Raw genomic sequence first — 14,321 nt, forward strand, 5'->3', positions numbered from 1 at the left:
GAGAGCCCGCGATTAATTAAGCAGTCTCTTACCATTATTTCTTCACCGATTCAATTAAAGGAGAGAAAACTGATGCAAAAGATTTTTCTTAGTTATTTTTATTTTTTTATTAGTTTAGAAAATTAAATAGTATGTTTAATAAATTTATTTCTCTTAATTTATTTACTATTTTAACTTTTTTTTCTTTTATATATATATATATATATATATATATATATATAACACGAAAACAATTTTATTGAGTTAGTACAAAATCATGGATAAAAAAACGATATTTAGATTGAACAAATAAAACAAGTGAAATTTAATAGACAAATTTAAATTATTAAACATCATGAATTTTTAACAATATCCTAGAAAAATTACCAGATGAACAAATAAAGGTTTTGACAAAGCCGGCAAGAGCAAATGGATAACATGAGCAATGACCCAAAACCTCCACCTAACAAAAAGATAACATGAATAAGTAAAGTATATTTATTAATTATGTTTTTATAAAAAAAAATTGACCTCATTTAAAAAAAATCTCAAATATAAAATAAAAATTGCTTAAAAATAATAATAAAATATTTCATAAATATTTTTTAAAATTTATTTATAATTTTGTCCAGAACTCCTATACATTACCTTGAACATGCTATGGATTTTGAACAAAAGAGCCAACAATTAAGCATCTTTAGAAATTATAGGACTTGGAAATGAATTTTCCAAGATTTACCAAATCTTCCACCCAATAAAAACTGATGTCACTGTTGTTGACTATATATGTCAAAGTCTGTAAAATAAGAACAAAGATTAATAGGAAATTTTGTAATTAAAAATTCCAACAAATATTCCATTTCTTTTTTTCTATAAATACCTATCATTGGAGCCTAGGATCTTCATCTTCCATAGCAAACCGTATCCCTTAGACATGATATCCTTCCTACAGAAACCAGCCTCAATGTTTCTCCAAGTCCTTTTTTTTCTCCTTCTAATTTGCTTTCCTTCTTTCTTTGCCTTTCCTCCTAATTCCTCTGCAACTTCATTTGGCGCTGCCAGATATGCAGCTGCTGAAGGTAATAAAGAAACGGAGGCTCTCCTAAAATGGAAAGCAAGTCTTGATGACAACCACAGCCAAGCTGTCCTGTCTTCTTGGGTTGGCAGCAGCCCTTGCAAGTGGCTTGGAATCACTTGTGACAATTCTGGAAGTGTCGCGCATTTCAGCCATCCACATTTTGGTCTGAGAGGTACGCTTCATAGTTTCAACTTCTCATCCTTCCCCAATCTTCTCACTCTCAATCTCAAGAACAATTCACTCTACGAAACTATTCCACTTGAGATAGGATTGTTAACAAGTCTTAACGTTCTCTATCTTGATAAAAATAATCTCACTGGTATGATCCCTTTTTCTATTGGAAATTTGAGAAATTTATCCATTCTTTTTCTCAGAGATAACAAACTGTCTGGTTTCATCCCTTCTTCTATTGGGAACATGACTATGCTTGCTATACTTGATCTGAACAGGAATAATTTATCTGGATCTGTTCCTCAGGAAATAGGACAACTTCAAACCCTAAAATTATTGAGATTGTCTTCAAATAATTTTACTGGCCATTTACCACGAGACTTGTGCCTTGGTGGGTTACTTGTAAATTTTACAGCCGCCAACAATCATTTCTCTGGTCCAATCCCTAAAAGCTTGCGAAATTGCACTAGTCTATTTAGATTTAGGCTTGACTGGAACCAATTGACAGGGAATATTTCTGAAGATTTTGGCGTCTACCCAAACTTGAACTATGTGGACCTAAGTCACAATGATTTGTCTGGTGAACTTACATGGAAATGGGGAGGTTTTCACAACTTGGCGAGCCTAAAATTTTCAAACAATAAAATCACCGGTGAGATACCATCAGAGCTTGGAAAGGCCACTAGACTACAACTGATTGATCTCTCATCAAATCTCCTGAAGGGGACAATTCCAAAAGAATTGGGGCAATTGAAGGCGTTGCACACCCTTACACTTCATAACAACCATCTTTTTGGTGTCATTCCCTTTGAAATCCAAATGCTATCTAAACTTCGTACCCTTAATTTAGCTTCTAATAATCTTGGTGGATCAATCCCAGAACAAGTGGGAGAGTGCTCAGATTTATCACAATTGAACTTGAGTCATAATAAGTTCATAGGGAGCATTCCATCTGAGATAGGCTTCCTGCATTTTCTTCAAAATCTGGATCTCAGTGGGAATCTTCTAGCAGGAGAGATACCATCACAAATTGGGCAATTGAAACGGTTAGAAACGATGAACCTCTCTCACAACAAACTTTCCAGTTTGATTCCAACTGCTTTTGTAGATTTGGTGAGCTTGACAGCTATAGACATCTCCTACAATGAACTAGAGGGCCCTATCCCCAAAATCAAAGGCTTCACTGAAGCTCCATTTGAAGCTTTTATGAATAATAGTGGTCTCTGTGGAAATGCCAGTGGTCTAAAGCCTTGTACACTTCTTACAAGCAGGAGAAAGAGCAACAACATTGTCATTTTGATTCTTTTTCCTCTCCTGGGCAGTCTACTTCTACTACTTATCATGGTTGGGTGTTTATACTTTCACCACCGAACAAGTAGAGAAAGAATTTCCTGTTTAGGAGAGCGAAAAAGTCCACTCAGTTTTGCAGTATGGGGCTACGAGGAAGAGATCCTACATGAAACTATCATCCAGGCCACTAATAATTTCAACTCCAATTACTGTATAGGGAAAGGGGGAAATGGAATTGTTTATCGAGCCATGTTGCCAACAGGTCAGGTGGTTGCCGTGAAGAAACTTCACCCATCAAGAGAGGGCGAGCTTCTGGATTTGAAAACTTTTAAAAATGAGATTCGCATGTTAATAGATATTCGACATCGGAATATTGTGAGGTTATATGGGTTTTGTTCATTAATAGAGCACTCTTTTTTAGTTTACGAGTTCATAGAAAGGGGAAGTTTGAAGATGAATTTATCTAGCGAAGAACAGTCAATGGGCTTGGATTGGACTAGAAGGCTTAATGTTGTTAAAGGAGTGGCCAATGCATTATCCTATTTGCACCATGATTGCTCGCCTCCAATCATTCATCGAGACATTTCCAGTAGCAATGTTCTTTTAGATTTGGAATACGAGGCTCATGTTTCGGATTTTGGGACAGCTCGGCTCTTGATGCCTGACTCGACCAACTGGACCTCATTTGCTGGCACCTTCGGATACACAGCTCCAGGTACATACTTGATTTCATTCTTAACATATATATATGAATCAATTGCTAAAGGATGAAAACGGAGGGCTGCTTTTGGATGCTCTAAAGGTTATGTATAATAAATTGTCATATTAGCAGTACAATACAGCCAGTACTATGTAAAATGACCGAATTTTTGCAGAGCTAGCTTACACAATGAGAGTGAACGAGAAGTGCGATGTCTACAGCTTTGGAGTGGTCACAATGGAAGTAATAATGGGAATGCATCCGGGTGATCTCATCTCATCTCTTTCTGCATCTGCATTTTACTCCTCATCGTGCTCACAAATCAACCAGCAGACGTTGTTGAAGGATGTGATAGACCAACGTATCCCACTTCCTGAAAATCGAGTTGCAGAAGGTGTGGTCTACATTATCAAAATAGCATTTGCATGCCTGCTTGCCAATCCCCAATCGAGGCCAACCATGCGACAAGTAGCTTCGGAGCTCATAGCTCGATGGCCTCCGCTGCCAAAGTCATTCTCCGCAATAACATTGGAAGATCTGATGCCTCAAACAACTGTGACAAGCTGAGAATTTTCCATAAGATTTTTTATAATTAGTATGTGATTGTTTCGACTTATGTACTTTTGTCTGTAATAAATTATTTCACTACTTTGTATTTTGTTTCTTCAACGATTAATATGTTTTAGTACAGTATTATTATCAATCAAAGTGAATAAAGGCTCTTGCTACAGTATTAGCGAGGACACCTGGGTTATAGGGAATTCCGACCAGTGATGTACTGATAATTGCTCATAGGAGGGTAAGCACACTGACAAGATATTTAACGTGGTTTGGCAAATCGCCTACATCCACGGGAGAAGCCATTGATTATATAGGGAGAGAACAAGATTTACAACAATAGAGGAGGAGGAATTATTCCCTCTTTAGCAACTCTCAACCTCATTCTATTTCTCTCTTCTTAGTGCTTCAATGGCAGCTACTGCTGGCTGCCCTTGGCAGCCCACTCTCTCCTATATTTCTCACATTTTTGGCTCTACAATCTCTCTTAACTCCCTCATTTTGCTCTCCAACATATGCCTCTATTTATAGGCATTTCATGGCAGACAATGTGCCATCAATTATGGCACAAATGGTGGCAACACATGGGTTGCACCATTTTTGTCAATGGTGGGTGCAACTACCATTGAAAATGGTAAACCTACTTCTTAGGGTAGGTTGCACCATTATTGCCCATTAATGGCAAATCCCAACAATCACCCCCTTTGACATTTATATGGGCAATTGTCCTCTTGCTCCATCAGCACAAGCTTGCATTCTGCAGCTCTTCCAAGCTTACCATTCCGAAAGGGTCTGTGGCCAAGTTTACAGGTACTTGCCAAACCTTTCAATCACAAGAGTTACATAAGCACCCCTTTGCTCACTCCAAAGGATCACTTCAACTACATGGTTTGTTACATCTCATCTGAAGAGTGTTAACGCTTGTCTCTGGAACAACATTCCCCTTCAAGCATATCAACCATGCTTGGCCCGGGATGATTTATCAAGCCTTACACCAAGGCTTACAACACCCCCTCAAACAGATATTTCCAAGTGCGACAGTCATTATTTGAGTATCTCAATATGATCACGAGCTCACCACTCTTCCAAGAGTCTACTCATCCAGGAGTTGCGCCTGCCCTCTGTTCCACTCTAGGAACCACGCCTTACTTCTCCATGAGTCTCTCACTCTTAGTCTCAAGAGTCCGGGTAGCTATCCACCTTTAACCATGGGGGCAGCCCATTAAAGGTTGATCCATATATGTCTTGATACTGTGAGTATTGTCGAGCGTCGCAAAATCCCGCGCGGCATCGGCTGACGATTTTTTCTCTCTGTTGCGTTCGTTGCTTGAATTGGTTCGTTGGAGTCGCCACCTAGTAATTTATTGAAGGCTACTAGGAAACCGGATGTACTGGTCTTGTCAGAGATTCACGAGTACGGGACTGGTTGTGGTTAGGGAAGGTATTAGCACCCCTAACGCACCCTACCTGAGATAAGCTGCTTCGCGAATTTGATGTGTTAAAGAAGTTTTAATAATTGTCTTTTCATCGGAAATTAGAAATATCACTTACGTATAAGTTAATAATTCTTAACCGTGATCCGATCAAAATATTAAATTCTTCTTTAATATATTTGCAATTTTATCATAAAAAAAATAAAAAAAACATTCATAAAAACAAACACAAACCCACACATACAATTTCACTATTTTTTGTTTCTTTTCTTTTTCTTTTTCTTTTTCTTTTCTTTTACATCCATATTTACAAAGTACAAATTATAAAAACTAAAAAAAAAATAAACAAATATTACATTGAACAAACTTAAAGTTACTAAAAAAAAAAACAACCCCTCAAACAAAATCAAGAACAGTGCAACAATGCTGGAAAAACTCTTGGGGTACAGAACAGTGGCGGCGCTTGGGCCACACGCAGCCGCCACTGGCGGCGCGTGGTTCGAACCACGCGCCGCTGCTACAGTCGAAACGCAGACCACTGGATCCGAAGCCGCAAGGTCCCCTCTTTGCTTCTGCGTCGGCGGTGACCTCCACCGCCTCTCAAGGAATGAGATCTAGCTGCCTTAAGGTTCGGCCTTCTCTTTCCTTCAAATGTTCTCCGCCGGTGGAGATCTATCTTCACCTGAAACAAAAGAAAAAGGCAAACCCAAACAGCAGTTGGTTTTAATTAATTTGTTTACAAGTCTGTTCTTGGTTCTTTCTTAGATCTGACGGCGGTGAGAAATGAAGAACGGGCGGCTACGGCTGAAGAGGGCGACCATGGGTTTGTCGCCGGCTGAAGAAGGAAGACATGTTGACTGTGCGCTGGGAGGCGGTGCTCTCGATGGCTGAGAGAAAACTGGTGCGTGGCTGGTTTCGATTGTGAGGCAGATCGGAGGAGGAAAAAAAAAGAGTTATGGCTGAGTGTGTGGGTCTGTGAGGCGATTGGCTGGAAAAATAGGGAGAGTTGGCTTTGATTTTGGAGATTAAGAGGCGGAGGTGGGGCTGTCTTGTGGTTGAAAGAGGAGAGAACCCGCTGTGGTGGCTGCTCTGGTTTTATTGGCTGGAAAAGGAGAAGAAAATGGGGCCAGGACTGGAAAAGTGAGGGGACCGGAGATGGAGAGGGCTGTGTGGGGAAGATGAGGTTTTGGTGAGGGGCTACTGTGGTGCCGGTGAAAAAGCCGGCTGTGGTAGACGAGAGTGAAGGGGAAGTGGGCAGCTGAAGAAGGAAATGGCCAGTCTCTGTTTTTTTGAAGGAGAGGAAGTGAGCAGCCGAGAGAGAGGCTGTAGGAGGCGGACTCAAGAAGAAGAAGATCAAAAATGGAGAGGGCGGCAGCCTTAGTCTTCTTTTAGGAAAGGGGAAACGGCGGGGTAAAATGTGGGATCTAAAATGGTGGGGGTCCTTGGCTCTCTGGTTATGGGAGAGCAAAATCCAAGGCGCCGCCGGCTGGTTTTTTGTGAGTGGGGAGAAAGAGTGGGTTTTTAGGGTTTTTGTGTTTTTTCTGAATGTGTCAAAATTGCCCCCCCTCCTTGAATGTGAGTTGAAGACCAGTATTTATAGGCAAAATGTTGCTAGGTTTTTCAACTTGGTCCCTCAACTTCTTTCTTTTTTTTTTGTAAATTTTGATTTTTCTTATTTTTTTGTAGTTTTTGCAAACGAGCAATATCAACGTCGACTCAATGAGGAAAATCAATGATTTTAAAAATGATGCGTGAAAAGTCGAACGCGTTTGAAAATTTAAATTCTTTTTTTAGACGACGCTGAAAATGCTAAAATGACGAGAATATATTAAAAAACATATTTTTTTGAATTTTCATTGTTTTTCTCTATTTTTGGATTTTTTGAAAATATATCAAAAACATGGGTCAAAAATTGGGTAGCAACAAGTATTACAATGCCTTCACCGAGCTCACCACCCTTACAAGAGTCAACTTGTTCCAGGAACCTGTGCATGCCCACTGCTCCTTCATAGCAGTCGCGTCTTAATGCTCCACAAGTCACCCACTTATTGTCCAAGGCAAATTTCTTCTAGCTCATTGATCTTTAGCATGGGGGCAATATCCAAGAAAGTCAATCTTGTATTTGTCTTCATACTCATCATAGTCACTTCATTTGGCTATACACTTTTCCACTTATATCTAGCCATCACATCGACTCTGGGGCGTTCTGAACTGGGACTCCTATCATGGCCCTCACACCTTCTTTAAGTGTCTTCGCCCGTTGTCATGGGGCGGTCTGAACTGGGGCTTCTATCATGGCTTTTGCACCTTCTTCTGAGGTGTCTCCGCTCGTCGTCATACGGCGGTCTGAATCTGGGACTCATACCATGGTCCTCACACCTTCTCTTGAGGTATCTCTACTCGTTGTCTTGGGCGTCCTGATCTTGGATTCATTTCATAGCTCTCACACCTTGTGTCTGAGGTGTCTCCACCTGTCATCATGATACGGTCTGATCATGGACTCATATCATGGTCCTCACACCTTCTGTCTGGGGTGACTCCGCTTGTCATCATGAGACGGTCACATCCTCTTTCATCAGGGATGTCTCCAGTGACTCTAAGATTCTCTAACACCATGTGGACTTGGGAGAGATCACTGCCACTAACTACATAGAAAGAGAAAGTTGTGGTATACTCCTCGCAATCCTCCACCTCGATTTCTATGTTTGAAGCTTCTATGCCTTTCTGCTTGACAGCTCCACCTACACCAACTCTCTTTTGGTGTCTTCGCCTTTTCATAGGCGGTCGCCTTTTATCACAGGAGTTTGCACCCCTTCAATTAGGTGCTTCTACAACAGCTCATCTTTCCATCCTTGCATGCATTGGAAAGGTCCTCGTTTGTTGCCTTTATTAAAAGCACAAGAGACTTCATGTTGTACAACTTTTTCACACAGTCTCTACTATGAGCTTCATCAAGGAACTTTCTTCTCCTTGCACCTATTATCTCATAACAGTACCTCATTGGATCCTTCGGGTACTCCTGCACAATCTCTGTGTGCTCTCGTGTAATTTCAGTTCTCCAGATTTCTCCCTATTCTTTGCTTTTATGTTTGACAACAGCTCATCCTGTCATAACATTTATCCAATTCAAAATAGGGTGCAAATCTTTATCCCCTTGTGTATTTCTCTTCCATTATTAGGGTCTTCATCAATTCTCCTTTCGAGAAATCACAGTCACCGAATCTAACTTCTTTGGAGAAATCACCACTCCATCAGATCCTTGAACATATGGAACCCAACTGTTCCTTTATGCCGTCATCTTGCTAGTCTTCAACAGTTTCATTACAAACTGTTACATATACAAAAATAGTACTGTGTGGATAATCTTTCAACTAAGCAAGTTCCCAGGAAAGATTTGGAGGGGTCACACTGGTCTCGCTTAAAACCCAATCTCCTAGACAGAACTTCTTAAAACGTATCTATCCATCGTACTGCCTTTTTGTATATACAACCATTTGCTAGCTTTGTTGCGGCTTTCCCTTACAAGTGATCTGGGGTATCCCGGTTTTATACCTGATTTCTCAACATCTGACGAGACTACCAGTGCTTAGATTCGTCAAGATTGGTCTTCGTCAATTTTCACTCTCCACCTCAAATCATCCACATGACCGGGTGTCCAGAGTGTTCCAATTTTGCCTTCCATCAAGGCATTACATTTCCTTATTTAACAATTCAACACATGTAATTGGGCAAACATGGGCACCTTCTTCTTATTCATCTCCATCGACCACCATGATAACCTTCAGATGCCTCCTGATCGAGCAATCTCTCTTTAATAATTCACCACTTCCATTTTTGGTCTCGAATCTCAACGATCGGACCATACCATTGCATCCGAAAAGATCAAATTAGCTGGAAACAAGTCTGAAATTGTCCAAATCGCATTTCAGATGGCTAAGATTTCATCAAAACAATTCTGGCCTAATCAACGGATCATATTCAATCTCAGATCCGGTTGCACGTAGGATCAGCTACACTAGATCCTGTCCCTCAGCTAGCGGCTCGACTCCACCTCAGCTCGACTCCAATTGGCTAGGCTCAGCTCGCGGCTGATGACATGGCATGTGGGCCCTACTGTGGTGACGTCACCATTACATCATGTTGATGTCATAATGGGCCATGCTTTCTGTGCATGCTGACATCACAATTACATCATTATAATGTCATCCTTATCTGGGTCAGCGACGTGGGTCGGGTCGTCTGGTATTCGGGTCGGGTTGGCCCATCCGGCCGAAGAAGACGCGTGGCGCGTGTATGGGCGCGTGGCCAGCCACCTCGCCGGCGTGTGCAGCCATGTCCGACGTCCGATTTCAACATCGTTTTCACCAATGGCTTTGTATCGTCCTCCTCTACACAGTGGTATGGTCAAAACACCATTTTGACAACTTTGATTTTTGAGCAAAAATCAAACACCACTTCAAACCATATGCTCTGATACCAATTGTAGGGAATTCCGATCGGTGATGTACTGATAATTGCTCATAGGAGGGTAAGCACACTGACACAATATTTAACGTGGTTCGGCAACCGCCTACATCCACGGGTGAAGCCATTTGATTATATAGGGAGAGAACAAGATTTACAACAATAGAGGTGGAGGAATCATCCCCTCTTTGGCAACTCTCAACCTCACTCTATCTCTCTCTTCTTAGTGCTGCAATGGCAGCTACTACTGGCTGCCTTGGCAGCCCACTCTCTCCTACATTTCTCTCATATTTGGCTCTACTTTCACTCTCATTTTGCTCTCTAAAATCATGCCTCTTTTATAGGCATCAATGGCAGCTCCTCTTGCTCTTTTGTCAGCAATGGTGGCTGCCAAACTTACCAAACTTTGACAATGGACAATGGTTGTTGGCTGCCACCAACAACCCACCATTGTAGCCTCCTTCTTTAACTATCACATGGCAGCCATCTTCTTTGACATAGGCAGCCACATAATTGGCAATATTCAAACAATAACTATATTAATGTATCGAAATCCTGTTCACATGCTCTCTGTATTTAGTCAGCCTGAATTCTTTGCGTCCTTTTCCTCCAATAAGTAAATGAAACAATACTGGGCAAATTGTATTCGATTTTTTGTACTTTGAATTATTTTAAAAAAATATTCATGTAACAAAGATCTTGAAAACCCACAAATGATCTCGTAAGTCCTGTTAAGAACATAACCAATTTTAAAATTATTTTTCTTTTTCATAAAAAAATATTATTTGTTGTTAGCTAATTATATTTCTTTTGCTTGATTACTTTAATGGAGCTTATGGGATAAATTTATCATTTCTCTTTCTTAATTAAAAAAGAAATCAAATTTCATTTTCTAAGCATTATCTTCTTTTACTAATTGAAGGCTAAGTTAGATTTATTCAATATAAACACGAGCCATGCGAGCTTGACAGCAAGTTAGTGCTAATGTTAATTGTAAACAAATTAATTAACCTGTTTTAAAACTTTGCATAAAATTCCTCACTAACATAACAATGTTCAAACTATTTTTTTATTTTTCTTGGTGTACGAAGCAGATAACTTGTTAATAAGCTGCTTCCAAGAAACTACGTCTCACGGCTACTATCCCTCACTGCATGCTGTTACCAAGCCGGCCGTTACCACCGCATGGCATTCTCTGGCCTTATAAAAGCCAGAGAAAGGCCACGAACCAGGGGGGGACGAAGGAGATAAAAAAACAGAGGAAACAGGGGAACGGACCAGGGAAACAGGGAGGAGAGAGACAGAAAAACCAGGAGAGAGAGAGAGAGAGAGAGGGACAAACGAAAAACAGAGAACATAAACAGAGAAAAACTCTGGGGGAAGAGAAAACAAAGGAAATTCCAAGGAATTGGCGGGGGCTTTTCCAGAAGAGAAAACACTAGAGGACAGACGCAGGGGACGGAAGAATAGCAGCAACACGGGGGACAGAAGAAGACCATATAAATATATATGGATTGATTTAAAATTATTTTACTGATTTATTCATGCGCATTAAGTCATACAACAAACCTCTAACAATTGCTTCATGTAGAAAGCTTAAGAGGTAATAATATTTTTTATTTTACGCAATTAATTTTTTACCATAAAATCTTTGCTGATAGAAATAAAAACAATAATATTAAAAATTAAAAATTAAAAAAAAATTAATATATCAAATAATAAAAAGATTTTATTATTAAATATTTTCTTTTCAAGTGGTCTACTAAAATACAATAATGAAAAGATACTTGAGGGCCTCGCTGTTGTGGTCAACTGCAAGTTTAATCCTTGCGAACGTCCCGGGTTCGACCCTCTCTGTGTACCCTGTCATCCCCGCGGTGTCTTACCTGTTCACTGGGCTTGCAGGATGTTCAGTGGGCCCGGGGATTAGTTGTGGTGCACGCAAGCTGGCCCGGACACCCCGGTCATCAAAAAAAAAAAAAAAAAAAAATCCCTGGAGGAGAGAAATACTTAATATAAAACTCAATCATGTACTCTGCTCCCATCTTGGCTCCATTTTTTTTTTCCTCACTGTTGAAAGCTTCCGACAAGATATAGAGTTTATAAACTGGATTGAATATGAATAAGAGCAACTCATAAGAACAATTAAAAGTCATGCTCGGATACCATATTGGATAATAAACAAAAATTGAAAGAAGTAAGAGAAAAAAAAGAAGCCAAAAAAAATATATCTGAAGGTTAGAGAAGCTGAAAAAGAAAAAGAGAAAGAGGGTTGGAAAAGTGTACAACTCACAAATTATTTAATTCATCATCAATAATTCCCCCATAAAACAACTGACAATTAGGCCAAAGACCTACATAAATGAAACTAAAATCTAAAATAAAATAATATCTAAGTTTTATTACAAAACTGAACTAAAAATAATAAATTAAATCCAAAAACAAAAATATAAGCTAAAGTCCAATCTTTTAATAGGTTAGGCTACCCTCTATCATTGATGATCATACACGGGTGCAAATTATATCTCGGGTATGATGTTTCCAACAACTAGGGTGATGATTTAACTATATGTTTTCTAAAATAAAACTCTGTCAAATATATCAGGATTGGCTTGAATGACCTGATATAAAGTTGAAACTTTTTGAGAATATGCTGCTTTTTTTTACTGTGAAATCAATTTTAAGTTTATAGAGAACGTTTACCTTCTCAATGTATTGTAATCCAATCAATGGACAATCGAAGAAAGGAACCAGCAATTTCAAATTGCGTGAATACAACTTAGTACCCGATCAAAAATCAAGGGTAATGAGGATTGAAGTCCAAGTAATGCAAGCAGACTCTTATAGACTTCATCAACGATGTAGCACATCATGGAATAATTTGAGATGAGGATTTGATTGAATATAGTTCAGATCACAGCATAATCCCTAAAAATCCACGAAAAATAACACCTCATAACAAGAAACAAAACTCTAATTAAAAGTTAATATATTTATGTTGCCAATGTCATCAATTTTCTTTCCCACGAAGGACAGCATCCAAAAGCAGCAATTTTTTCAAAGAGGGCTTTGTGTTTCTTCGTTTGGTTTCCAATTTTTTCTCCAAACCCTAAACTACACACACATAACCCCTCAAGATTCATAGATTTGGGCCTTGTCCCCTCTCAGAAAAATAAAAAAAAAAAACATAATCAAAGTTCATCCTTTTGACATGTCAACGTCATAATTCATCTTCGACACGAAGAACAACATTTAAAAGAAGCAATTTTGGAAGAGGGTTTTGTTTCATTTTGTTTGTTTCCGGACATCTTCCCAAGAAACAACCAGAAAAACGCAATTGAAGAGGGAGAATAATAAGGAATATACCTCTCTTTGCCTGAGAAGGAGAAAACCCTTAAAAGCTCCGTGACCCCACTTACAGCCAATTTCAAAATCGGTGGGGTTTTAGTTATAGTTTGGCTCTTATTTTCATTATCTGTTGCTCCTGAGAAGAATCTAATTCCATGAATTCTCTGCCAAATTAATGCAAGTAAATTGCCTAAAAAGAAGAGAGAAATTCAACTTGAAAATTGAAACTTCGACAAAATGAATAACTTGAAGGGTGGGTCCCTTTCTTTGTTACCTTAAAAGTCATCAAGGTCGTTGGATTCAGAGAGCATATTCCCGCCATTTTGTAACAGACATGGAATGGAATCAGTTAGTCACTCCATGTAGGTGTCATTTTTCTAGTACTGGTAGCCACTAATGATATGCTTCGTCAAGTATTTTTGCTTAGCTTAGCTTTCGGGTATTTAAAGGAAGAATATATCCTTTTTAAGTTTTTGATAAATAAATGAATCAATTAATCGACACAAAGAAAAGAAAGGAAAAGAAAAGTGACAGTGGAGTGGATAATGGGCCATTTTTATAGGGCTCAGGCATGAACTGGGCCTGCACCTTGTGACAGATTTTTCTACACGGTCGCTTGCTCGCACCTTGTGACAGATTTTTCTACACGGTCGTTTGCTCCATGTGAAAGACTTTATTACCTGTCTAAGCTATATATTGACTTCGTCTTTTTTCTTCATCCTTCTTCAACGTTACGATTTTTCTAATTTTTTCTGTTTTTTTTTTTTAATTTATCATTCGGTTTATTTTGAGCCGATATTCAACATTTGCTATCTTATACTAACTACTGAATTTCCAAGTACTTCATTAATTAGTTGGTGAAGCTTTAATAGGGAGTCAAATTTGGACAACTCAAATTTGAAACGATGACCCACAATATTCTTTGGAAAGGTAGAACAAAGATTATTTAGAAATTTCAGAATGAAAGATTCCTCTACCTTGCAATTCCAATTAATTCAGAGAGCCCGCGTTTAATTAAGCATTATTTCTTCACCGATTCAATTAAAGGAGAGAAAACTGATGCAGGAGATTTTAAAAAACAAAATATTTTTTTCTTAATTATTTTTATTTTTTTTATTTAGTTTAGAAATGAGCTACGGATTTTGAACAAATGAGCCAACAATTAAGCATCTTTAGAAATTACAGGACTTGGAAATGAGTCTTCCTAAGATTTAGAAATTACAGGTCACTGTTGTTGACGTATATATGTCAAATTCTGTAAAATAAGAACAAAGATGAATACGAAATTTCACAATTAAAA

The 14,321-nt window shown here is 38.9% G+C and overlaps 1 protein-coding gene across 1 annotated transcript; it reads left to right on the plus strand.

Annotated features, from left to right (window-relative positions):
- Positions 1-913: 913 nt before the first annotated feature.
- LOC118053214 (uncharacterized) lies at positions 914-3,794 on the plus strand. The gene is made up of 3 exons (XM_035064389.2): positions 914-1,302; positions 1,447-3,233; positions 3,394-3,794. Exons 1-3 carry the CDS (start codon positions 914-916, stop codon positions 3,783-3,785), a joined length of 2,568 nt encoding a protein of 855 aa, XP_034920280.1. The 3' UTR covers positions 3,786-3,794.
- Positions 3,795-14,321: the final 10,527 nt, after the last annotated feature.

This window comes from Populus alba, chromosome 13, assembly GCF_005239225.2.
Source record: "Populus alba chromosome 13, ASM523922v2, whole genome shotgun sequence".
In the NCBI taxonomy this organism is placed as follows: Eukaryota; Viridiplantae; Streptophyta; class Magnoliopsida; order Malpighiales; family Salicaceae; genus Populus; species Populus alba.

Coding starts and splice junctions, on each gene's coding strand:
- LOC118053214 (XM_035064389.2), top strand. CDS start 914: ATGATATCCTTCCTACAGAAACCAGCCTCAATGTTTCTCCAAGTCCTT. Junction 1,303..1,446: donor CTCAAGAACAATTCACTCTA/CGAAACTATTCC, acceptor TAACAAACTGTC/TGGTTTCATCCCTTCTTCTA. Junction 3,234..3,393: donor CTTCGGATACACAGCTCCAG/GTACATACTTGA, acceptor GAATTTTTGCAG/AGCTAGCTTACACAATGAGA.